Below are 25,850 nucleotides of genomic sequence, written 5' to 3'. Positions count from 1 at the left end.
CTCCATGAACTGAAAAAGGCCAGGAATATAAAAAGAAGTCACAAAACCGCCGCAAATCCCAAGTCGACGACTATGCTAAACATATCAGGACATCATTTCGACATTGTCGGCTCGTTGCCACAGATGATAGTCGCTTAAAAGCAAGAGACAGAAATAAGAGAAGAAGTGAAAAGGTTGAAGAAAGTGTAGATAATAGTGTGTTGGCGAAGAGAAGAGCAGAAAAACTTGATGCAAGGTGGCCGTGCGATTAACACGGCGCTCGTTTATAAGAATTGAGAAAGTTTGTCAAATGCGGAAGGATGTTTGTGAGTGAATCATCACCGGAACTCGTCATCGTCGTCTGCTTGGGCTAACGACTCGAGGCGCTGCACGAGTTCCTTGGCATGACGGGCTGTTTCAAAAGCAATGGGCGGTAGCTGGTTGGTGACCTCGCGCAGGTGCTCGGGGCTGGTAGCATTGTGTCCCTCGGCGGCAGTCTTCATCAACCGGTCGCGGCATTCATCCAGATTGTGGATCACCTGCTCGGTCCGCTCGTGCAGGGCAGTATCGCCGCTTCGGTCGTGAATCATGTTTTCCATCGAAGAAACCACGTTTGCGACGATATCTCCGATCGCCGAGACGTAGGTCTGCACGGTCTCGATGCCATACTCGGAGCGAATGCTAGCTACCAGGGCCTGAATGGACTGGACCATGCTATCAGTCTGGTCCTCAACGTATAGCTGTGAAAGTTACGAGTCAGTGATTATCCAGGCAAGAATACTGCGGGCGAACGAGGCTTACCTTCAGCTCCTGAAGCTCGTGGTCCCCCTGAGGAGCCCCGTAGTTATATCCATTGGCATTGCTCATGCCATTCTGCATCACAGGGTGCGATTGATCCGGAGGACTCAACACGCTATACTCAGAGTGGTTGCTGAGCCGCCTTTGGCTAGCCGTGGTGCTGAAGTAGTCCGGGAACTTCTGCTGCGACATATCCTCATCATCCCCCTCCTCCTCCAGTGCATCTGCAGGCGATGCCTGGATCTTCACCGCGCGAATCAGTTCAACCACAGCAGTGGAAAGATGCGAGGCAGCCGCATCCAACAAAGAAACTGGCGACAGGCCACTGGAGCCAGCAAAATTGCGAGCAGCGGTAATCATGTTGTTGGCAGTGGCAGAGACGCGACCTTTGGCCTTGATGCGCAGCGTAGCCGAGCCGTCGACTGGCGGAGGAGCCTGGTCCACATCCTGAATCATATGACGAACGGCCACAATGACAAGCTTGATCTGGTGGGACACCTGCTCGGGGGCCTCGAAGCGAGCGATGCGGAGCAGTTCATCAATCGACATTTGGAATTTAGTAACATGAATGTCCTTAACCACGCCATCAGGTTGTACCAGCTCATGCTCCTGCGCAATGATGCTTTGTGCATCAGGTCGGTGATCCGCAAACCCGCCAGATGATGTGCGAAGGTGACGCAGCTGCGATTTCGCCTTGGCATAACGGTTCTTCCATTCACCCACCTCGGCTTCGAGCCTGTGAACGTCGGTGGACAATTGCTCTTCGCGTTCCCAATTCGAATGACTCTGGGCGGTAAGAGTCTTCATCTCCATCAGGAACTCAGAGGCCTCACGTCGCACCTCTGCCGTGACTTGCTGCTGGTGTTGTAGCTCCACTTGCAAGCTCTGATGCTTGGTCTCCAATTCGGAGTAGCGAGCCTCCAGGGCAGGGTCTCCCGCACTCTGGCTGGCTTCTTCAAGTTGATTGCGCAGTTCGCGTTCCATATTATCGTGATCGGCCCGTACCTTCTCCAGCTCGAGCTGGAGCGAGCTATTCAGATCCTCCGCTTTTGAAACCTTGCTCTCCAGATCATGCCGCAAGTCCTCCCATTCCTGACGTTCGCTATGGCTGATAGCAGACTGGTCTACATCTGACGATCGAGCAATCTCCTCATCTTTCAGGCGAATCTGTTCCTCCAATTTTTCAACCTTTTCTTGCAGAGCCGAAACTTGCGTCTGACTCTCCAGTAGCAGCCTTCGCTCACCATCCCCGAGAGTCATCGTTGTGCCCCGTCTGCTCAGGACAGCGTCCAAGGCGAAGGCATCACTCCGAGCATCCTCGTCATCGTCTCCGCCCATATCATCACTATCCTCCACCATCGTACTCTTGTTCGGGACCATGGTGTTACTCTGGAAAGCCCGCGGGAACGGCCCCTCTCCGTTCATACCTGGCGGTGGGCCTCCAAGAGAACCCTGCCGCGGCGGGAATGGACCACCAGACGGATAACCCCGGCCCATCTGAGGAGGACCCCGCGACTGGGACCGTCTGGCACCAGGAGGGGGTGGCCGCCCGCGGCCGGTGAAGTGTGGGAACCGACGCTCCAGCTCGCAGAACACATCGGTCGCTAGATCTCGGAAACGCTGGTGCTGGAGCGACGCGAGCTTCTGACGGGCGTGATTGCGCTTCTCGTGGAAGTCTTTGCGTGGAGGGAGGAAAGGAGGCACGTCGAGACGGGGAGGCCGGCCTGGAGGAGGCATGGCCTGCTGGCGACGAACGAGCTCATCGTAGACGTCAGTACTCAGTTCATGGAACTGGGTGGGCGAGAGTCGAAGGAGCTTGTCGCGGGCTTTATTCGATCGGCCGTTCATCCGGTCCTCGCGCATCGAGGCATCGAGAAATCGTCTCAGGGTCACATAATGTTGGTGCAGGATCTCCTCCATCTGTCGGCCCCGTCGGCCGCCATCGCGCTGGGCATCGCCGCCGAGTGTACCGACGCTGGATCGTGCTGCTACCGAGCTGGGCGGAGAGGGATTGCCGCTGCCAGGGCCGGGTGGTCCAATGCTGTTGGGACTCAAGGGAGCGCTGGGGACGCCGGATGTCGGAGGAGTGGCTAGGTTCCCTCGCGAGGAGATGGTTGGCGAAAAGGCCGGGTCCGACTTTTGATACTGGTTGAGGCCGGACCAGTCGCTGCCATCTACGGAGACAGGCGACATGGCTCCGGAATGGCCATTCATATCAAGGCCGCAGGAAAAGCAAGTTGGCTCCTCCGGCCGGGGTGAGGGTTATTCGGTGAATCACGAAAGGGGTGGGTTGATAGTCTCCTCTCTCCGTATGGTTGAGAGGAGGTTGGTCGGACAGTCGTCTGGACGCCTCTACCGTCGTCACTGCACACGTCTTGGTCCACCGTAGTGTCTCGCCTCCACACCGCGATCTGAAACCTGAGGAGCCGCCGAGAAGGGGGGTGGGGAGGGCGAGGATCCGACCGAAGAAGGGAATCAAAGAAAAAGAAATCAAATAAAAGACTCGATCCCGTCGAGGATGTCCTGGTCCGAAGGAGTGAAGGACTGGAACGGAAGGGGGCAGGTAGAAAAAAAAAATCAAGGAGACAAGGATAGTAAGGAGGATGAACAAAAGTGTGGTCAGTTCATGTCCGTTGACTCCGAAGTTCTTTCAACCAGCCAACCCAGTTAGCTCCCCTGACGGGCCGTACGCCTTGTACGGACCCGCTGGTATGCACTTTCACGACTTCTTCATTCCAGACTCCGAGCAGCCGTTGATTGTTGGTCAATACCGAGTACGGAGAACTTCTCCTCGACCTTCAATACACATCCAGACTACTGTACGGAGTACTCCTGTCCCTGTTCGATCACCACTCGCACACGCTGCATCACGCCTCAGGAACCACTGGGAAGCAACTACCGGAACGAACCATTCGTGATATCACATCACTAGCATGATATCAATTTCCGCGTCTTCAGCGCCTCTAGCGTCAATAGATCTATAGACTTTCTTCCCGCTCGCTCGTGCCGTTTCGCCTTATTCTTGCCTTGACCCGTCACAAATCCAGAGAGTTCTCGGGACTCTGGACAAGGAATCAAATAGAAGAAAAAAGATACCACAGTGTCGCTGTAAATACAATACCACCATCCGCTGCCAAGAGTCGAGGTTCGACTTTCCAAGGGAGCCCCCCCGAGCCACACCAGGGGCTGAACTCGCCTTCGGAGACTTGCTGCGCCCTTCCTTCAGGCTGCAGAATCCCTGCCGGCTCGGTAGATCACTCGGAGAATATGAGCAAGTTTCACACTGTACGGAGTACTTCTTATTAATATTCAGCACTGGGACTCTGTCGGTAACTACCCTATAACGACCAGAATCTAACAGGGCCAAGGGGGGGGGAAGCCCTAAAGGCAATTCAGGAGTCGATAGTCTAGACCTTTCGGCTCTCCCCAGAACGAACGAGACTAACGCCGTTTGGGAGGGTTGAAGGCGCTGTACCGCCGGTGTATTGCACGGGAATCACATCGTCGTCCCGGTATTATTCGCACTATTCCCGATTTAGCCCAGTTGGCTGACTGTCATGGGCGATTAAGACTGGCAAATCTAAGACACCGAGGCACCCAAAGTCAACATCCATGAAATGATGGCGAGCGAGAGCCGCGAAGCAGGCACATATCGAGGGTGGTGATCCCAGGTATGTCAGATAGAAATAGAATCATATAGACCCTCGCGTATGCTGGACTAGGTCCTGAGCCGACTCTGAATTTGATTAGTATGATTTCCGAATCCACACATCTCTCAACACCATCACAGCTCGCAACAAGGAACATTAAAAAGAATATTGATTTCAAACCCAAAATACACGTTTCATAGGCCATGATCGGCCGACATATCTATCCGGAAACACTAAGTACAAAATGTAGAACAGGAGCGTAGCTCGTATCCGCTGGGTGCGGTTTTAGGGGAAACCCCTCCAAAGGAGGCCCCCTCAGAAGGAGCCAAGGATCGATTGATCCGGCTGGTAGAGTACCATCACAGGTATTTCCTCCAATGTCCCTCGCATAATAGGTCCAGAAGGGCCCAGTCATGGGGGAGAAGGAATGAGATGTGAGGAGAAAGAAGGGCAAGGTGATGTGCTTGCCCGGTGGTCTGCATCAGGATGGTATCATGAGGGTGTCATGGGTCGCGGGACGATATACAGAGACTCGTTCCCGCAGGCCAGATCGAAGTGGTCGCGGTCTCTTTATTTAGAGGTCATGGACAGGCCACGAGCAGCGCCAACGGCAGCGGACACAGGGGTGGACGACCGGGTAGGGGCAGCGCTGCGGTTGTGAGTCATGTGGGCCTTGACAAGGTGGCCAGCAGCGAGCGCAGCGCACAGGCTGAGCTCACCGGCCAGGACGGAGGCCGCAATGATGCGGGACAGCTGGCGGGCGTTCTCACCAGGGGTGGTGGGGTGGGCACCACGGACACCGAGCATCTCCAGCATGGCTGATTGCGCCTCAAGGATGGTACCACCACCGATGGTGCCAACCTCGATCGAGGGCATGGAGACAGCGATCTGGAGGTCGCCATTGCGGCTGTTTTTGTTTGTTAGAATCGCCAGTCAAAACCAAGGGTTGAGATCATCAATTTTCAGTGGAAACTCACTTCTTCATAGTCGTGATACAGCTGCTGCTCTCGACGTTCTGGGCGGGATCCTGACCAGTAGCCAGGAAGATGGCGGAGACAATGTTGGAAGCATGAGCGTTGAAGCCACCCAAGCTGCCTGCCATGGCCGAACCGATCAGGTTCTTGCTGATGTTCAATTCCACCAGGGCTTCGACATCACTCTTAAGAACGCTCTTGACAACGTCACCGGGAATGATAGCCTCGGCGACAACGGACTTGCCACGGCCATCAGTCCAGTTGATAGCAGCGGACTTCTTGTCGGTACAGAAGTTACCAGAGAGCGAGATAATAGACATGTCATCGAAACCACACTCCTTGGACATAACATCAAGGGCCTTCTCGCAGCCCTTGGAGATCATGTTCATACCCATAGCGTCGCCGGTGGTGGTCTTGAAGCGAATGTAGAGGTAGGTACCAGCAAGAGCAGTCTTCAGACTCTGAAGACGAGCAAAGCGACTAGTCGAGTTGAAGGCGGCAGTAATGATACTATGACCCTCTTCTGAGTCGATCCAGACCTTGGCAGCGGCAGCCCGAGCCAGGGTAGGGAAGGTAACACAAGGACCGCGAGTCATACCATCGCCAGTCAGGACAGTGACCGCACCACCGCCAGCGTTGATAGCCTTGGAGCCACGGCTGGTACTGGCGACTAGGACACCCTCAGTAGTAGCCATGGGGATGAAGTAGTTCTGACCATCGATGTTGATGGGACCGGCAACACCAAGAGGTAGGGGCAGATAACCAATGACATTCTCACAGCAAGCGCCGTGGACCAGACCGTAGTTGTAGTGCTCGTAGGGGAGCTTGGAACTCTCCAGAGAGCTAGTCGTAGCAGAGGTGGCGGGGGTACGGGCGACCACAGCACGGCGAATCTTGACGGCACGAGTGAAGGCGTCCACACGGCTCATCAACTCCTCGTTCTCCATGGTCTTTTCCAAAGCATAACCAGGAAGCTTGCCCTTGAGAGACAGAGCAATAAGCTCCTCATCCTTCAAGAAGGGAGCACGCTTCTGCTTGAGCATAAGATCACATTCCTCCATTGTCCGGGTGGATTCTTCCTCATTGGGTTCGAACTTGGGGTAGACCTTTGGCGCCACGGGCTCCTTGGGGGCAGCGATGACGGGCTCGGGCTCCTTGATGCTCCAGCGAGCAGCGTTGAAGAGGTAACCGTTAAGAATGATGCTGAGAGTCAGAGCAGCAATAATCCACTTGCTGATGACGGGATCCTCCACGCTCTTGAGCAAGCTCTCGAGGACCTTGCCACCGACGGCATCCAGGAACTGATCAGTGTACTCGATGTCGAACGAGCCAGTGTCCTCGTTAGCCGCGTAGTGGATAGACGGGTACTCCAGCTTGTACTTGACGGGCGGGATAATGGTGACCATAGTCTCCTGCTTCTGGCTCTTGGCGGCTACGTAGACAGCGTCCAGACCGTTCTCAGCGACCTTGAAGGGATCAATGGGGGCTGGAGCCATGACGTTGGACAAGCGGGAGATCAGGGCGCCATTTCCGGTGTTCCGGAAGGGAATGGCAGATAGGTTCACGACGTTGATCAGAATCAAGCCACCAACCATGAGGATCTTGAACCGGCGCACACTGCTGGACTTGATCTTACGACCAAAGATGCTGGTGTCACCCTCGCTGCCATCCGAGTCGGCGTTGGGCCAGTCGTTGCTTGAGGCAACATTCTCAGCGACACTATGGGTAATACCATCCTCTTCCAGAGCCTTGCGGAGTGCAACGTGGCGCTTGATGCGAGTGATCTCCAGCTTGATGCACAGAATAGTGGTGTAGAACGTGAAGAGCAGAACACAGTCGAAGAACAAGATCCAGGCTGCGAGGAAGCAGAACTGCTGGAGACCACCTTGGACACCAGAGGCAGCACCCATAGCCAACAGACCGATCTCAATGCAGTAGTGCTGGACAATCTCAAAGCCCTGCGCCTTGATGGCCGTGGCAATCGAGTCCTGAATAGAGCCAGGGGTGCTCGAGGTCAGAGGACGGGGAGCAGCACCGGGGCGGGGACGGCGGTTGTCCACGGAAGCGTTCAGAACGGCCCGAGTAAACATGATGGGCTTCTCAAAGCCAATGGTCACCACCAGGAATGGAAGACCCTCAGAAAGCAGGAGAAGATTGATCTGCACACCAAGCTTGGTAGTAACCAAGAGACCAAACAGGAACGCAAAGGTTCCAGAGAAAAGCACGGTAGCGGCCAGCCAGAATTTAGATCCCAGACGGCGCATAGAGAAGAAGAGAGACACGAAGCTCAAGTGCATCGAGATGTAACCAAGAGCCATGATAACAATGTCAATGGTCTCGGCATGCTTGATGACATCCACAAAGGAACTCCACGCATCCGTGAGCCAGAGCTTGAGAGCAGTTCGGGAGCCGGTGGCACCGCGAGCGGCCTTCATGATCCATTTCTTCGACTCCTCTTCCTCCTCCTCGGCGGATGGGTTAGGAATCTCCTGCACAGCTCTCAAAAAGTCGGGAACCTGTTCAAAAGGCACAGTGTACGCCAAAGAAGAGTCGTGCGAGAAGGGCGAGAACAAATTCGGGGTGTGCGGGACAGGGTGGGCGGAGACATTGGCAGGAACCGGGACATCGTCAGCCGCCGGGGCGGTCAAGGCCGACTTGGAGTTGGAATCGGGGAAGATGAAGGTGGTCAGAGCGAGGTGGTGAGCTGCAGGCTGCTCGATCTGCTGATATGGGGGGAATTGGTCAGAATCGAACTTTATTGGGAAGGGAGGGGGCCCGTTGGATGTGCTTACGGTCGAGTCGACCCAGGAATCCTCGGCCTGCCACTTCCACCCCGTTGACTCGCCGAGGCGCAAGTTACGACTGCCCTGGAGGAGAGTATCGACATCCACTTGGCCCGCCACATTGCGAGGATTACGCGCGGTATCCAGTAGGCTGCCTTCGAGCAGGCCGACGTAGGTTGTGCTGGCGAGCAGCGCAATCACCACAATGGTGTGGATGGGGTGCACACAGGCACGGCGAGAGATGCATTGCAGACCGGAAGTGACCTGACGACGAATCCAGCCTGGTTCCGCATCCTGATCGGCCTCTGTGGACCGCAATCTCTTGGAAATAAACGAGGTAGCCATTCTGGCAGGGGAGAGTCGGGGGAGTGGTGGAAGACGTCCTGTTGAAGGCGTTGAGAGGGGGGTTGAGACGGTCCGCAGGGGCCAAGGCCTGCGAGAATTACCGCCGTAGTGCTCTTCGTTTCGACCAAAACCGAGACGACAAGGAGGGAGAGGATCTCAAAAAGGGTTGAAGTCCTAGATCGAGGGCCGCATGTGGCTCACGAGAGGCGGTGCTCTTCAAGACACTGGGTAGTTCCCACGGGAACTATTTTTTTTACCCACAAAGTCAGCAAGGACACACAGGGTCGATAAGGGGGCAAACAGTATGTACCACAGAATCAACAAGAGGGCAAAGCACACGAGAACCGTCCAAGCAATTGGATTGTCGCGGTGGGTAGGAAGAGCATGGGGACCCCCTGAAGGCTGCAAAATACTCAGAGCTCCGGGGACCGCGCCGATGGAATTAAGTATCGCCGACAACGGGTCTCGCCAAGCCACGCCAGTACTATAGTGGGGAAAACGAGAAAAGAAAAAAAAAGGAAAGAAAACTTAGGAGGCGAATAGAGCCCCGAACAGGGTGGAACTGTGGTTAGGGAGAAAAAGGAAGGAGAGAGCACAATAATACCGAGCACAGGATAGTCATAGGAGATGTCTTGAGGAGGGGGAAACCTCGCTCGTATATAGTTCAAGGCCCAGCAAAGAAAGTCAAGAACAATCCAACAGAACAATGAGACCCAATGCTTCCCGATCGAGGCAATCCAACCTAAACCTGGGGGAAAAGGAGCAAAGAAATTACTAGATGAGGTACATACAGTATGTACGGAGTACGGGGGCGATTACTGGGCTGTGAGATCATCAGGCAGATATCCTTAAGACTTATAACCCGGTACTTCTTCCCAGATTAAGGTTCGTAGATGATTCTCCGTGCTCGATGGAATTTGTATAGCAAAGAAAGCGGTGGCAACGTGACCAGGGCGGAAATCAGGTAACGGGCAACTGGCAACTTGGAAGCTGCACTTTGAGAGGATATATCTGGCAGCGATCTTCCCGATCGCTCTCCAATATTAATGGCTTGGATGATTATGGCCAGTCCCAGCTACCCTGCACAGACACTGTCGGATCATAGCTTGGGCGGATCGGTGGACGGAGTAAAGTACAGTACGCTACTGTACTGTGCTTAGCCCTCTAAACCCCCTCGCCCCTTTAGCCCACGAACCCACTAACGAGATGGCTATGCTAGGCTCGAGGATGTGGCTGCCTACACAAAGAGCTCAGCCACTCTTCCTCCAATCCCTTCCCCGAAGCCCGCTTATCTCGGTGTTGGCTTCGGATTCCGGGGGTGAAGGTATTGTCTAGACACACAGCGTCAGATCATACCTGCAGCCCTTCATTCCAACGCCCGCCTTTCTCTCTCGCGAATTCAGAATAATATTGCCGATATCCAAGATTTGTGGGTGTGACTCGGGTTTGAACTCTTTCGCAGGTCGATCAGCGCAGGCTCCACTTGGCCCTGTTGCTTCCAGGGTTTGCTTGGTAATGCGAATGCGATCCAATCAAGCGCGTTCGCGGGAATCGTCTCACGATCAGTCCACGTCAGCCAGGTTTCTATTCCCATCACGCTCTCCCCGAAAAGAGTTAAAAAAAAATCTTGATCAAAATGTCCGAAGACCCATTCCGACGACCGGCGGACGTGGCAGTTGCCTTGCTCTCGTCTCGTTGAACAGACTGAATGGGAAACCCACTCTGTGGAGCTGACGGAGAAATCAGATAAAAATCAGATAACTCAAGTCAAATCATGCTTCGTCTTGTCGCTGGCGGCCCCGCGGCTTCTATCCACAGTGAGACTCGGTTACCGAGTGTGCCAAGCGTCTGGAGAGATGAAAAGTCCAAGATAAGATGGATATCCGACGACGGAGACGAGCACGGTCAATCTTCCGGTGAGTCTGTCAATAATGGGCATGTTGCGCTTTGTTCCGGTTGTATCCACTGGGCTCGGAAGTGATCAAGCACGATCCGGGATGGATAGGGCTATAGAAGGCCAAGTCCAGCGGTGTGGATGGAGGTGTTCTGCTGGGCATTCATCGTTGTCAGCTCAACGAGCGGTACACTATGAATTCCAAGATGCCGGGCACAGAGCGTATACCAGATGGATGATAGTGCAAATGCAATATTAGGCAGTTATAGACAAATTAGTTGTTGAAACTTCTACCTTGGAGGATACTCAAAGTATTCCTACCTATTCTCCGTCAGGTCCTACAACTGCTGGGCCCCCACCAACGAATATAGTTCGACGAAATTGGAATTGTAGATATCTAGAGGTATGACAGGAGGGCCGTAGAAATTACGCCTGCCATGCTAGAGACCATCGCTCAGACCTCTAGAGTAGACAAAGGTTATCCTTATAATCCTCAGGCCTAATTTTACCTCGAATTATGCAGGACATCCGCCGTTGCAGAACCAGCAGGATCCCGCCGCGCTGAGAGGGCGAGGCGCTAAGAGAGTCTCCTCACTCGGCCAATAAAAGTAGCCGCCGCGCTCGAATCCCTGAAGACTTGCAACACCTGCAGATTATCCTCGACGCGATTTTCCATGCTCCCATTGCAGGGATAGGTCCAGTACAGCCAAGCACTCTCTTAGCGCCAGGAGGTTCCGAGATCGTCTCAGGGTTTGAAGAATATCTCCGGCTCCGTCGTTTTTGCAACCATCTCAACCAATCACTCACCCTCTAGCCTCCCATCCTTTGGCAGTTGGACAGATATAGGCTCGCATGACAGCCCATCGGCACAGATCGATCGTTTCAACTGTGACGTCGGTCCTGCTTCAGGGTTGAGCTTGCTTTGTTTGTCTCCCCAATTAGGCCCGACGACGGCTCTCGCCAAAGCCGGACCTCCTATATTTGTCACAATGACCGTCCTTGTTATATCTGCCTCTCGCCCGCTGGCTGGTCAAGTCAGGCTGCCACCGTTGTCTTCATTGTGTTTGACCCAGCTTGCTTTGGTGCCTTGAGACGCAGAGTACCTTGGAACAGGTCCTTTGATCTGGTTGCTTCCATTATCTTTCCTTGTTGCCCTGGTCCAGCATGGGTTGGTGTGAATGCCTAGAGTTTTCCTTTCATCAACTCCTATTCATCTCCCCTTCCGTCATCTCCCTGTTCTATATAAGCATTCACCCATCTCTCCGAGACAACAAAGTCTCAGTCCAAGACCCTAATTCAAGACAACGTCTGAGCACTCTTATCTCCATATATCCACGGTCTTTCTTTGATGCTCAAATCGTGACATTATTCTTTGAGAACACATACTTACTCAAAGAACACCATCCCCGGAACTACGCTCTCTTTACCAAACGATTCATTCCTTGAGAAAATTTGGCAACATGCGACCAAAACCTTTTCAAGTTTTCTTCCTTCTCCTCTCATGCGCAAAAGACATAAACGCCCATACTTGGGTAGAACAACTATCCGTCATCGCCCCAAATGGGACTTTTGTTGGCGCTCCAGGATATCCACGAGGGAACGTCCTTCGCACCGCCTCTGACTTCAGCGATACCACAATGACCTTCTTGATCCCCCCTTCCAGTCGCGCAAATGTGACCTTAGTCCTACCCTCCGACAAACTGTGCAAGGACACCCAACAAGAGCGAACCCAGACTGCCGGAAGCCCCCGACTGCAGGCCAACGCAGGCGACGCAGTTGCACTTCGCTACCAGGAGAACGGTCACGTCACGCTGCCCTGGAACCAACCTGGGAAACCCGCAAATCGGGGAACCGTGTACGTGTACGGGACAACAAAACCCAAAGTGGGTGAGAAGATTCTCGATGTCCACGGAGTCTGGAACAGTGACGGCACGGGGGGCGATGGACGGGGCGTGCTGTTATCTAAACAAAACTTCGACGACGGCCGCTGCTACCAGATCAACAGCGGCAATATCTCGCAGGCGCGTCAACAAGAATACCCACATCAGGCCAATCAACTTATGGGTGCGGATATGTGGTGCCAGCAGGATATCAAGCTGCCCTCTACTGCCCCGACGAGCAAGTTGTATACCCTCTACTGGGTGTGGGACTGGCCCACTCTCCCGGGCGTTGATCCCACTTACCCGCATGGCAAAACGGAGATCTACACTACTTGCATGGATGTGGATGTGATGGCGTCTACATCACAGAAGATTGGGAACACTCGAGAGGAGGGATATGTCACTGGTCAGGATCTTAACAAGGCTGCTATTCCATCGGAGTTTGACAATCTTGACGACGTCCCAGTGGCGACTGGTACAACTGTTCATCCATCTTCTCAGCCGTCTTCGGCGATTCCATATGCTCCAGAGTCAGCCTCTACGTTGTATCTCACGTCGACAGAGGTGGTTCGAGTCATTACTGTGACTGCCTGGAAAACAACCGAGAAGACCGTCACTGTGGGAGGCTGTGAAGCGATCCCCACAGGGACTCCGATTCCAAGGGGCAGCAAAAGACTGAAGAGAAAGGATTGGATGGCGTAGGGTGGTATGAAAGGGTTGAATGGAAAAGAAGAAGAAAAAGAAAAAATTCGCACTTGGATGGTGTTTCACTGTACACTTCGATCTATTTTGATACCCAATCGCACTTTCCTTTTCCCGAGATCAAACTATATACACTTGATAGTACATCAGAAGTGAGGTTGAATATTCTAGTATATCTGTATCCACAAGAGAAGACTGTAAGTAATGCATTAAGATAGACAATGCATAACATCGTTACGCTGGTCGCAATTAAAGTCGGGCCAGCCACCCAACGCCCAAAACGGCCAAGCCCACGATCTGAAACACGCTAGCACGTGACGCTGACCTAAGCCCCTCGAAGCTTCAATTCCCACAGGTCCCTCCAGTCCAGCGAATGCGAAGGGAGTCGTTGGTCTCTGTTGGTTCTGTTCTGCTTCAGACTCGTCGACTGGCTGGTAGTTTTGGTTGTGGCCGAATTGCTGCAAACCCTGCTAATACTGTCGCTGCCCCCGAAACACACTTCATTCGGCCTGTGCTGATCATTTCACCCTCAGTACACTTCTTACAAGCTGAAGGTATGCCCCCCAATGCCCCCATCTTCGGCCCTCCATTTCCCTTCCAAGAACCCGCAGGAGGAAACCCCTGGCCCATATTCCTTATACCCTGCGAATACAACCAGACCGGCGATTCATTTCCCACCTTGTCGAGGACTTCATTCCTGCTCTACCGCATGAGCGCTGGGCTGCATTTATATCTGACACTTGCCGTGCAGTTTCTGCTATATTTAGCATTTCCGTCGTCCACTGCGGGACAACCAACGCCTGGAACACCCACCACCACTCTCCGTTTCTAAAAGCGCCCTGTTTCTGACACACACATTCCTTCCGCGCTTGACGAACTATCCCGTCACCTCGATTGATTCTCCTCGTGGGGTTTCTTCGTTACTTGTTTGCCCTGGACCCGTGCACGACTCGACATCCGCAGGCCGGCCCTCTCCCAAAAGGCGCACTGTCCTTCCCCTCCTCGCTTTTGCCGATTCCCGATCTCTCCACGTCGGAGGTTTCTCGTCCACCACGGTTTGGTCCTAGGTGATACAGACGACTCTTGGCCTTTTTGAATTGCGATTGGAAACAAGCGAGTTGGTATCGATACCCCCTGGTTGTGTGCACGAGACCCCCACCTGGCCTCTCGTCGGATCCAGTTGACGGACTCACGACGCTCAATCGCAAGTGGGATCTCGTTGGCGCGCCTACCAATCACCATGCAAAATTAGACTTCAGGGATCGCGACCGATGAATTACCCCCAATTATCTTGCCGATACCTGAGCGCCACTTGATTTTCCTCCCTTTTGTCAACAGTCCCTCCCCCCTCGTTTGCGCTTTCTCCGATCTCAAGATGACCTCTCCGGCATCGCCAAATACCCTCTCGGCGAGCAACCTACAGGTTCTCCCTCCCATCTTGACTGACAATACAGTCAAGCCATCTCCGAGCGCAAGGGATCGACTCTCCACATACTCCAATATCTCGTTCGTCTCCCAGAACCGGTCACGACCTGGCTCCCACGTGTTCCCCGTCTTCCATTCCAGCCTCCCGTATGCCCTGGTTCGAGACTTTGCCTACCCGTCAATTCATCCGTTGCACTATGGACCACCTCCACCACACGCCTCGGGGGTGTCGACCCCCGCTAGCGAATACCGGCGCTTGTCCGATCCACCCACTTCTTGGGACACCGCGAAAGGGCCGTGGGCTACTACGGGTGGTTGGAACGTGGAGAGCAATCAAGGCCACCAACAATTGCCGGCCATGTCGTTCGGTGATGGACCTCCCTACAGTGAAGATGAAGACCTACACAGTCCAGTAGTGACCTCATCGCGCCAGCGGAAGAAGTCCACCGTGAATGATATGAACGGCATGGTAGATGAGCATGGCATGTTGGTCGCTGGAAATTCAGACCGTGGCACATTCATCGGTCTGAATCCTGATGGTAGCGAGACCTACTATGTTAATGGTGGGGATGGGGTGGGGGATGGTCCCGGTGGTGAATATGTTACATACCCGGCAAATGAAGGACGATACTCGGTAGCATATGGCGGTCAGCCAGGCTATGCGCAGGAAGCTGGCTTTGAGTCAGAGGATGACTCCACACGCGGAGATCGATACTCAAATGATTATCAATTTGCCGTTGGCTGTCCGGACGAGGAGATGCATGGAAAAGCCGTCGCACTATTTGACTTTGTGCGCGAGCACGAAAATGAGCTCCCCCCTCACTGAGGGCCAGGTGATCTATGTTTCATACCGGCATGGCGAAGGCTGGCTAGTCGCCGAGGATCCGAAGACAGGAGAAAACGGTCTCGTCCCAGAGCAGTTTGTTCGACTTCTCCGAGACATCGAAGGAGGACTGACCTTGTTGAACGGGGAGCCCAATCCGGATGTCACCGAAGGCAGCATATCAACCGGCATGGATATGACCGATGATGAACACACCTCAACCCCTACTCAGGACAACCACGGAGGAACGAACGGTGATACGCCGGCGTCGATTCCCGCTGAAAGCATGGATGAATCTCACTCAACATCAGAGACTGGAAAGACCGTCGAGGGTCCTGGTAATCGATCCAGCATGATGACAAAGACTTGACATCCCAGGCAAGATGTATAAGCGCCTTCACTCAAAGGCCCCCAGTCGGCAGCTTGCAAACTCCCCTCCGATGAGGTGTTCCCCCGTGCCGAACATTTCTTGGAATATCAGAGGCAATTACCGAGCTTCTTCTCTCGCCCTTCCATCAGGGAGGGCATTGATCGTGTCGAAGATCTTGCCCACCTCACATTGTTGCCACCGTCATGCGCCGTTCCCATTGATGGAGACTTTATCTTTCCCTCTGGGCTGGCATTGACGGCCAAGTACTTCCACAAGAGATTCAAGAACACAGGCCTCGCGCCCGCCGGCCAATTAACATGCCATTACACACCAGAAGAAGCTGGTTCAGGACTTGAACAGTTCTCTTTCCGTTACAACAACACTCTCCACCGCGAATTGCCTCCCATCTCTGCACTTCATCCATCTACACTTGATATCCCAAGTCCATCCCGCAAATACCGCCGCAGTCTTTCTCTCCATGCCACAACAAAGCAAGGCTCATCAAGAGAGACAGAATCCAGATGGAACAGAAATTAAGTTCCAATCTCCTCTGAAATATGCACAATTGTTCTTCAATATCCACTGCTCCTTGTTCTGTGTTCTGTCAAACATCCTATCTATGATTGTCTCTCCTCGTCCTTCATCCCTTATTCACCCAATCCCCCCCCCCCCCCCCCCCCCCCCCCTCGCACTTGTATCTAGCTTCCTTCAGCGCAGGCGTTGTCCTAGCATCAATTAGCATCAGCGTAATGCCTATTTAACTTCTATTTGACCTTACTTCCTGCAGAGGGATTGTATCCGTAGCTTTCTGCACCGAACATGAAGCTAGTTCATTTTCAAGGTTCAGCGATTATCGATCAAGTATAGTAATCGTGTTCATTCAGTGCCGTTCATAACATTCCCCCTATCTATCTACCTGGCAATTTACCTCATTAAAGAAAGAAAGAAATCACGAGGGAGCCCATTCTGGTTTCCTTTTTGGCATCATGGTGGAGGTATAGGGGAGGTATATATCAACAAAAATAGCGCAAGGGCATTTTACTAAGATGAAATCCGATGGAAATTAAAGAAAGGAAAGGAAAAAGACAAATTGAAAGAAATTTTCAGAGCTGCTTTGCTAAAGCGTGAGAATCCCATCGAACCAACAACACAGAAGCTGATAAAAAAGGGAGAAAATTGGGTTTGTGGACAAAAGCCAACGAATGAATCAAATCAGCTTGGACATTATGGGACTGGATGCACGATCTCGCCATGTTTCCTGTCCGGGCCCACGAGGGCGATCCCGTACTCGGTCTTAGACAAAACCAGCATCAAATCTACAATGCTGACTATGTCGTCATTGGTGGGAGAAAAGCAGATCAACCCAGCAGATCATCGAATGCAGAGCCACCGCCCTGCTTCTGTTGGGGTTGAGACTGGGCCGACGAACCCGATGCAGCTGGGGCACCCCAAATACCGGCACTGGCCTTTTCCTTGGCCATGCTGGCCAAATTGGGGCCCTTGTTTGCGTTTGCGTTGGACTTGGAGATACCAGCGCTAGCGCTAGCTGTGGACCACAGGGAGCCGAATGCATCGCCAGAAGATTTGCCCGCGGTCTTGGCAGCGGGCTTGCTCGCCGCGGTGGAAGCAGCTGGAGAGGAGAGGGAGGGGTTGGCGGCGTGGGAGGAGAATGGCTGGGCGGCACCAGTTGAGACGGAGGTGAAATAGTTGGGCATAGCGGCCTGGTATCCCGAAGGCTTTGGAGCCATGGGCTGCGGCTGGATAGGCGCGGTCTGCGACACCGGTGAGGCGAGGGAGCTGGTAGAGGGAGTTGGCGTGGCCGATGTGAAGCCGACAATGCCATTGATGTTGGCGCCCTGCGAGGCTGAGACGGGTACCGGTGCAGCAAATTGGGTGCTGGAGGTGGTGCTGTGAGTGGAGGCAGGGGGCTGAATGGAGTAGTTGGCCGTAGCAGGCGCTGAGGGTTGAACCGCCGGAGTGGCAGACTGGAAGTCGTCGAACTCGTCATCATCTGCGGTCGAGTCCAGCATGTTCAGCGCGTTGTTGGCGGGCTGCTTGCCGGCAGCAGTGGAGGACGCCGTTGTAGTAGTGGCCGCAGGCTCGTCATCACCGAAATCAAAGAGGTCTGCCACCGGTGCAGGTTCTGGCTTCTTCGCTTCTGGCTTGGCCCTGGGAGCTGCAGCAGACTCACGCCGTGGGGCGCTAGATTCTCCTTCGTCGTACTCGTCATATTCCTCGAACCGGTTACCGCGACGGCTGGTGTCACGACTAGAGTCCTGGAAATCACTCGAGGCTCCGCCGAAACCTCCGCCGTCACCATACACACCACCGCTGTATCCGCCGTATCCCATGCTATCACTTCCAAAACCACCATAGTGGCTAGAGCCAGAAGACATACCCCCACCAACGCCCATGCCACCTTCGAAACCACCGAACTTGTCGCGATTGGTACGAGCCTTCTTGCGCTCAGTGCGAATCTGATCCACATCGCCCAGAAGTTTGACCAACTCTGAGGACCTATTGCGTACGTTGATACCCTGATCCTTCCCGTTCACGTCGATGTAGTGGAATTGCCGCAACATCCGCAACAGCGACATGTGAGATCGTGCGTCGTCGACCACCCGCTCTGAGCCATTCTTAACAAGGAATTCGAGAAGCTGGAGACTCTAGAGTTGGCGAGAAAAGAGAATGTCAGTGCTAACACTTCCTGAAACCGAGTCGGCGATGCCGCGCACCTTGTAGATCTGTCTCCATTCCTCGGCACTCTTATCGGTGAATCGCTTGTAAATCAAGGGCATGATCTCGTTGAGCAATTGGCTGCATCGAATGATAAGCATATGAACCACTCGGCTTAACTTGCAATAATTGAGGGCACCACTGACTAGCTGTGTGTTCCATTGGCGATCTCCTGCATCAATGTAGTCGAGGCACCCCAAGGTTCATTGTTCGTTGCTTCCCGGACCTAGTGCTCGAGTAAGCTAGTTTGTCCCATAACGAATCGCGCGATCGCCTCGTTCTCGGTTTCTACAGCTCGGGGGATCGTTGCGCAACGAAAGTTTGGTTGGTATACGGACCTTCGCCTCCATCTCGGTATAGTTCATGACGGCTATGACGCAGCGGTCAGCCCGGTATCCCGGAATTTCAAAATAATGAAATACAGCGGGAGCAATTCCAAACTGGGTTGACTTACCATTCTGAACTTTACGGACACCGGCCTTGAGGTCGTACAATGTCAGGTTGCTGACCTTGTCTTGGAGGTTTGAGAAGTCCATGGCGAGGGGTGACTGTTGTCGGACTGAATCGGGCGCAGGAGGAGAAAATGAATGTCGCGAAGAAAGGACGGGCAATCCAGTCAAGCGATTGATCTTTCGAAAGAAAGAAACGATTCAGGCCCGCCAGCAATGGGGTGTAAGGGGAGGTAGTCAGTGGGGGAGTCCGGCCGGTTTCCAGCTGGCCGATTCCACTTCGATGCGCCACGCAGTCACGTGGCAACCCCTGACCCCGGTCGGGCAACAACTTCATAGAAGTGGAGTAATCATTCCCAGCTTACCAACATTGGCTACGGAGGAATCAGACTAAAGGCAAGATGACTGATTGCAGTCTTCGAGGAATTATGCAATTGTGTACATGTCATTTGGGTGCCCGTATAAACTGAGGCGCTATCGCTATCAAAATCCAAAAGCAAAAAGAAAATACCCTAGGTATCTAAACAAAGAAGGTAAACATGAAAACGTAAACGATATCACTAAGAATGCTCCACCCCGAATCATCATCCCTCATCAAGTCCATGAACATAAGCTTTACTCGTTGTAGAACTTCTTCATGATCAAGTGCAGGAAGAGGTTGACGTTAACTCGCATCTGCCCGTCAAAGAAGTCCATGAATTGTGTGTTGTTGAACTGGGCCTGCAGCAGGTCGTCAAGTGGTACTTGGGCATTGGCTCCAGGGACCATCATGTTGCCGCTGCTCCCATCAATGGTGAAAACTCCAACTTCGTTACTGGAGATGGTAAGATCCACTCGATCGTACTGCCGCTCAGTATATCCTTTCCAGGCGACAAGCACACCTCGGTCGGCCAATGTGCGAGCGGAGTACTTGTACGAACCAAACTTGAACACCTTGCCCGACTTTTGGAGTTCACGCTGATGATCCCACTGCTTGGTAAACGGCATGAGGAATCGCTTCTTGCCCTTCTTGTTCTGCAGCGTGATCATAGCCTGCTCAATGTAGTCGTTGTAGGTCTTGAGCTGTTGATCCAGATAGAGGGCTTGGTCGTTAAGGCGAGTTGAGGTCATTCGTGCACCCTCCAGCTCACGCTCTCGTTGGATGCGGCGGCGATGCTTTGTCCGGATGTCGCTGGCAATGGCGTTCAAAAGGTCTTGGTAATGATTATGTCGACTGATCTTGCCGGCCTGTTCAAGGCGAAGGATGTTCTCCAGAGCAATACCCTTGAGCTCCGTGTAGTCCATGGACCCAATGTCAATCAAGGTGCTGGCCTCCGAGTAGGCACCCCGACGAGAGTTATTTGTACTCAATTCCTCTCGTACCAGTGTCTGCCAACGTTGTCGATCTTCATCACTTGGAGGCTTGAGCATGATATCCATCAGGTTTGCGCCAGTCTGGACACGAATAATATAAAGAATACATCTCTTGGTCTCCATGAACAAGGCCTTGATCTCGGCTTCCGGATCTGGGAGAAAGAGGTTGGTCAGCTGGCGTCCTGGTGGATGGCTATCTCCGCGGGTACATACCTTCGGTTTGAGCAAGCTTTGGGTTAAGTGTCAGATTGATCTCCGTAGAGCTGACACCCATCAACTCATTCTCGTTACTCTTCACGTTTCCAAGATCCCGCACAAGCTGTTTGAGGATGTCATCGGGGTGCGGACACATGAAATCAATTTCGGAAGCCACGAGCTGATGGATTGAAAAGATGTCGGACATTTTGATGTAAAGAGTAGGCTTGGCCTTGGCGTAAAGATCGTTGAACTCATCGATATCAAAGTAGGCTTCGGCGTCTTGTACCGAGATCACTGTTTGATGTTAGATTGTTATAAACGAAAGCGAAAGAGATGGATGACATCAACTTACTCTGTCCCCAGATCTGACCAAGCCTTTGTATTGACTCGCCAATGTAGGAATTGAGCGGCTGAAGGTAGACATTCTCGGCGCCAAAGAGTCTACCAGAAGCAACCTGAGCCACGACCTTGGAGATCTCACCGAGGTTTCTCTTTTGTTCTTGGGTCAGACCACGATCCACAACACCGTACTTCTCGGGCTCGAGCAGGGCGGGCTGGAAATAGTTCTTCCACACCCAGTGGCCAACTGTTTGCAGGACAAACCCAGCGTCCTCGTTTGGAAACCGCGCGAGTAGATTCTCATACATTTGCTGCGCAAGGTATCGGGTACCAAATGGCATGCGATACAGGAAATCTTCGAAAGCAGCAAAGAATTGATCAGCGATGTCACGCAGATCCTGCAAATGCTGAATGAACGTCTCGCGAGTCTCTGGATCTCTGATGGCTTCTTCTCGTGGGAGATCCGGTCGCCGACGGCTGCGTTGGCCTGTACGAAGCTCCTCGTTGTTGATAGAAGAGCGGTAAATTTGGATCGGGTCGCTTTCAAGGTCAAGCTCTGGGTTGTCAATGACAGACTCCTTCACCACACTGCCCAGAACATCACGCATAAACTTCCGGTCTCGAGGTGATTTTGCATAGGAGCCAAAGAGCTTGTTCCAGAACGCGTGGGAGCGCAGGTATTCAGGGAGTGCGGTAAAGGTTTCGATGTCTTCCTTGACAGAGCGAGCAAGAAGCTTGACGAGGTAGTATTCTTCGCGCCTCTTCTGCGAGTATCCAAAGAGGCCCATCATCAGGTGTCTGATACGCTCGTACTCCTTGTCGGAAGTGTTCAGTTCTCGAAGGCGACGGAACAGTCTGGCGAGGTATTGTGACTGTGTCTGTAGGAGGAAGAAAAACACTTGGTACTGATCGAGCTTCTTTCTTGAGGTCTTATTCAAGGCCTTGAGATCGTAGGGGTCTTTAGAGGAGATGTCGGTGTTGGACAGCAGGTTGCCGATATGGCCACCAAAGTGCTTTTGGTGCTTGACAACTTCATCGAGTGTGATCTTATTCTTGACAAGCAAGGCAATCTTGATGTCGAGCTGGCTGATGTACTGCTCTGCAAGTTCGTTTTGACGAACCTGCTGGACAACCACCTTCCGCAACCGCTCGAACTCAATTTCCTCATCGAAATCAAAGTCGCTGTCATTCAGAAGGTGAACGAAGCCCTTCACTGTGCCGACTGGCGGATTCTTGCCGCTTGTCAAGCTCTTGTACGCCTGGCCTTGGATGCGAGCTCTGATAACACTTTGGGCCTTAATGACCTTCTCCATGTTTTCATTATAGTGACGGCGTCTCTCCTCAAAGCGGTTGCGCACCAGGCTACCCCGAATACGAGCCTGGAGGTCGATGATAAATTCCTCCTCGTCTTCTAGGTCAGCCAATGCCTGGCCAACTTGGATGCGTACAAGCATGGCCCTCGACAATGCTTGAAGTTGAACGATCTCCTCTTCACTTTCTTCAAGTCGCGCAAGAATCCCCCCAACCTCAATGCGTAGCAATGCGGCACGCGCAAGCGACTGAAGGCTCACAACCAGCTGCTCGTGCTTCTCGAGCTCCTTCCGCTCTGCTGCCAGGCGCTTGCGTTGTAGGACACCTCTGATCTTGCCCTGCAGGTCCAAAATAGTGTTTTCTTGCTCTTTCAACGAAGCCTGCTGCTCCTCCAGGAACCTCCTGGTCGCCTTGCCCCTAAGGATGCCTTGGAGAGTAGTGACAGCAGATTGATGCTGGGCTAACTCTGAGTGAAGAACTGAATTGCTCTTGCGCAGGGCAGCACCGCGTACCATTGCCTGCAAGGCGGTACATTCGGATTCAGTCATGGACAGAGCGTCCAAGAGCTGAACATGTCGTTTTTTAGACGCCAGGGCACGGATAGTGGATTGAATGAAGGTAATAGCAGGGGATTCATGTTGAAGGGAGGCCTTCACTTGGGACATTTCTTGACGGGCAAGGTTTCCGCGAATCACTGCCTGCAATGATCTGACTGGGTTGCTGGCTTGCTCAACTTCCCGAGACTGTGCATTCATTTGCTTCCGTTGCATCGCACCTCGGATTACCGCTTGGAGAGTCGTAACATCATTTTCGGTATAACGGGTTTCTTCATACTGGTCGGAGACGTTCTTTCGTTGCAGCGCACCTCGGATGGCAGCTTGGAATTGCTTGATACCAGATTCCTCGCGCCGAGCACACGTTCGCAAAAGTTTTGCTTCTGCCCGTACTCTTGAAGCACGAATCAGGCTCTGCAATTGGAGAACATCAGTCTCTTGTGCTTCGCGCCATTGCTTCTCCCCGCTCTGGCGACGGCGCACAATGAATCCGCGACTGATGGCTTGCAGCTGCACAGCAAATTGACGCATGCTCAGTCGATACTGGCTGATTTGTCGGGCCCAGTCTCCACGCAGGCGGGATTGCAGGTCGATCAACAGAGGCTCGAAATCCCAGAGGTCATTCATCATGGTCCCGAGCTTCAACCGTAGCGTCGCGCCCTTGATTTGAGCTTGGAACTCGACGATCGAGTGTTCATTTTCGTGTAGCTCCCGGTCAATTCGCTCTTCCTCGGGCTCAACGGGCTCCGGTTCAGGTTCTGGCTCTGCACCGAAATTCGCGGCCATGCCCGCAAAGCTAGGCATGCTGACTCCCGCCTTATCCAGGCCCTTTTGGGTTTGTTCAAGCTCATGATGTTCGAACTCGAGCTGACCAACCAAGTTGCCCATGCGGAAGTCCAACATTCCATTCTTGAATAGCAACCAGGACAAGGCGTGAATACAGTGGATCACCTTGGGAATATTTTTCTTTTCGTAAAGGTCAATAAGCTCAAAACGGAACAATTCGGGCAACTCCACATCGTCAAGGAATCGGAAGAACAAGGCGATATTGTCGGAATGGCGATATTGCAGCTTTGCATGTCGGAAGATGCGCAGGACTCGATCTGGGTACATGGCCTGCACCACTTCTGCAAGTGTCACACCGTCTCGCAAGGCTTCTTCCAGCCCTACAATTTTCGGTATCTCTTTCTGGATAACGCTCTCAATCCATTCCTTGGCTTCTCCAATGTGGCAGAGATATTCGTAGGCCTGCAGGAATTGTCGCTGTTGATCCATCCAGTTCCCAGCAGCCCAGGATGACACCTTGGGCTTCTCTGGGGACACCGCGCCGTTTCGTCCACCAGCGACGGAATCCGCACGCTTCAATCGTCGTCTCCCTTGCATTCCCACCACGGACTGTGTGGCCGCACTGAATTGGAATTCGTCATTGTCACCGGATTGTGCGATTTTGGACAGAGTTCTCAGATGGCGCGTCGATGACTTCTGGAAGGTCTCAAGTTCAGGCGCCGACAGAGCTGTGGTGAGAGGTGGAGGGTGTGGACTATTCGACAACGTTTTCTGAGGTGACGAGGGGCGCGACGACCCCGGCGTAGGAGTCGGAGATAGATGTTGAGGCGTAGTTCCCCTTGGCGGCGTTTGCGGCTCGAATGCAGCTGCTCTGTACCGAGGAGATTCGTTCTCCTTGAAGTGGACTCGAGGGGACTCTGGAGTACTAGGCCGGTACTCCTTGGTGATTCGTGACTCGTCGATCGTATTACTTCGTGAGTGTCGGTACGCAATCGGCTTGGTGGCAGATGGAATATTATTGGGTGCCTGTTGAAGAGGTCGTAGGGACCGGCGGATGTTTTCATATGTTGTCCCGCCGTTCGACCAGCTTCCCGCTCCATTGGAATTCATTGTCGCTGAGCCCGTCTCACTTTTGCCTCGATGGTGGCCTAAACTGCTCGAGATGGAGGCATTTGAGGAAACCGTGCTTGTTCGGCTGGGAGCAAATGAGCTTGAGGCAACCGAGTAGGCCGACGAGTTAGTTGACGCGGTAGATCCGTGTCGCAGCGGGCTTGTTGGCTGCGCTGGAAGATCCGTCTGGGCGCGCTTGAGCGACGGGAATTGACTCGACATCGCTTTTACCGTTGCGACAAGAATGCAAAAAGCGGTGCGAAGTTATCGTTCTCGATTGACCGCATCCCTGCTCCTACAGCAGAAGCGGGGGGCGTTGTTTAGTCCAATCCAAGCTCTCGCAGCCTGGCGTCCTTGTTGATAGTGAAGCTTCGGAATGTGAGCTCAAGCACGTCGTCGCATCGGTTTGGCGACGCAGGGAAACAATATTTTCCGGATATGGGAGGGGTAGTCGAAGGGTTGGTGAGGAACCGAGTACGACACACGTTTGCAAGCCCGATGATGGAATTCTTGTTGATGGTGGTCGGACGGTAGTGGGGGGAGGGTAAACTGGGCAGGTGCGACCGGGATCCCCAAGCCCAAATGGGACAGTCCCAAAACAAATCTCCCAATCCGGTCTAGCTTCGATCAGGTGATCGCCGTCGATCCTCAGCCACCCTTTGCTTTCTTACTATCCGTACGGAGTACAGTATCGCAACAGGTTGCTGCTACCGATGTGGGAACAGCAGGCAGTCGGTATTTTATTTGACCGTGCTGTGGGCAACTTAGCGCTCATCTCTGTATCTATCCCGTGTTAGACGTGTCAAACCAGGGCAGGATAGTTGCAGTCTTGGCGTGGCCGAGATCGATTTGGCAAGTTTGAGAGGGTCTCGTAGTCCCGTGCGACCATCAACTTTTTGCCCGCCATAGTCCACCATGCCCCTCCCTCCCACTACACAGTAGTTGGTCGATCAAGCTCTGTTTGACTTGATCTAATGTGTTTCGTCATAGAGTACTTGCTCGGACTGTACTACCCATACCATGGCAACACCTTTTGATCATATTTCACAACCACGTACCACCTCAACAGTAGATTGAGGCAGACCCAACTCCTTACCTGGGCAGGTAGAGCACGATATATGTAAGCGGTGGTGGGCTCACAAATTCGTGAGATCCGTGGATCGGTCCCCACTTAGATCTTGCAGGTAATTAATTGAATGATCCTGTAACCATCAAAAGCTACTCGAGTGAGCATAGCTCGCAGGTGCGTGATTCACGCGTTTGTCAGTTAGAATCAGTTGAACCGCGAACCCCACCAACCTGGGGAATAACGCAAGAATCATGACATGGACCCGCCAACCATAAAAACTTCCCGCTGTAACCGCCTAGAACTTCCACCTCTTCTCAATTAT

The 25,850-nt window shown here is 53.1% G+C and overlaps 6 protein-coding genes across 6 annotated transcripts; 2 read left to right on the top strand and 4 right to left on the bottom strand.

Moving 5' to 3' along the window:
- Window positions 1-317: 317 nt before the first annotated feature.
- On the bottom strand, window positions 318-2,991 carry N7458_010331 (putative cell polarity protein; the record flags this gene model as incomplete). Its single annotated transcript, XM_056913713.1, has 2 exons — window positions 318-719; window positions 781-2,991. The coding sequence occupies 2 exons, from the start codon at window positions 2,989-2,991 to the stop codon at window positions 318-320; spliced, it is 2,613 nt and encodes an 870-aa protein (XP_056762562.1).
- Window positions 2,992-4,997: 2,006 nt separating this feature from the next.
- Window positions 4,998-8,529, bottom strand: hmg1 (HMG-CoA reductase; the record flags this gene model as incomplete). Its single annotated transcript, XM_056913712.1, has 2 exons — window positions 4,998-5,334; window positions 5,405-8,529. 2 exons carry the CDS (start codon window positions 8,527-8,529, stop codon window positions 4,998-5,000), a joined length of 3,462 nt encoding a protein of 1,153 aa, XP_056762561.1.
- Window positions 8,530-11,883: 3,354 nt separating this feature from the next.
- N7458_010329 (uncharacterized protein) lies at window positions 11,884-13,005 on the top strand (the record flags this gene model as incomplete). The annotated part of the gene is made up of 1 exon (XM_056913711.1): window positions 11,884-13,005. The coding sequence occupies one exon, from the start codon at window positions 11,884-11,886 to the stop codon at window positions 13,003-13,005; it is 1,122 nt and encodes a 373-aa protein (XP_056762560.1).
- A 1,375-nt stretch (window positions 13,006-14,380) lies between these two features.
- Window positions 14,381-15,623, top strand: N7458_010328 (adaptor protein NBP2; the record flags this gene model as incomplete). Its single annotated transcript, XM_056913710.1, has 2 exons — window positions 14,381-15,220; window positions 15,264-15,623. 2 exons carry the CDS (start codon window positions 14,381-14,383, stop codon window positions 15,621-15,623), a joined length of 1,200 nt encoding a protein of 399 aa, XP_056762559.1.
- A 1,358-nt stretch (window positions 15,624-16,981) lies between these two features.
- N7458_010327 (ENTH domain-containing protein) lies at window positions 16,982-18,895 on the bottom strand (the record flags this gene model as incomplete). The annotated part of the gene is made up of 5 exons (XM_056913709.1): window positions 16,982-18,289; window positions 18,359-18,440; window positions 18,506-18,585; window positions 18,698-18,729; window positions 18,814-18,895. The coding sequence occupies 5 exons, from the start codon at window positions 18,893-18,895 to the stop codon at window positions 16,982-16,984; spliced, it is 1,584 nt and encodes a 527-aa protein (XP_056762558.1).
- A 528-nt stretch (window positions 18,896-19,423) lies between these two features.
- Window positions 19,424-24,681, bottom strand: N7458_010326 (putative Ras GTPase activating protein; the record flags this gene model as incomplete). The annotated part of the gene is made up of 3 exons (XM_056913708.1): window positions 19,424-20,313; window positions 20,375-20,653; window positions 20,712-24,681. 3 exons carry the CDS (start codon window positions 24,679-24,681, stop codon window positions 19,424-19,426), a joined length of 5,139 nt encoding a protein of 1,712 aa, XP_056762557.1.
- Between the last annotated feature and the right edge of the window lie 1,169 nt (window positions 24,682-25,850).

Source organism: Penicillium daleae (genome assembly GCF_028827525.1).
Source record: "Penicillium daleae strain IBT 16125 chromosome Unknown utg000008l_segment0_segment0, whole genome shotgun sequence".
Lineage (NCBI taxonomy): Eukaryota > Fungi > Ascomycota > Eurotiomycetes > Eurotiales > Aspergillaceae > Penicillium > Penicillium daleae.
Note: the sequence above shows the minus strand (reverse complement) of the source record. Positions and strands in the feature narration are given on the sequence as shown.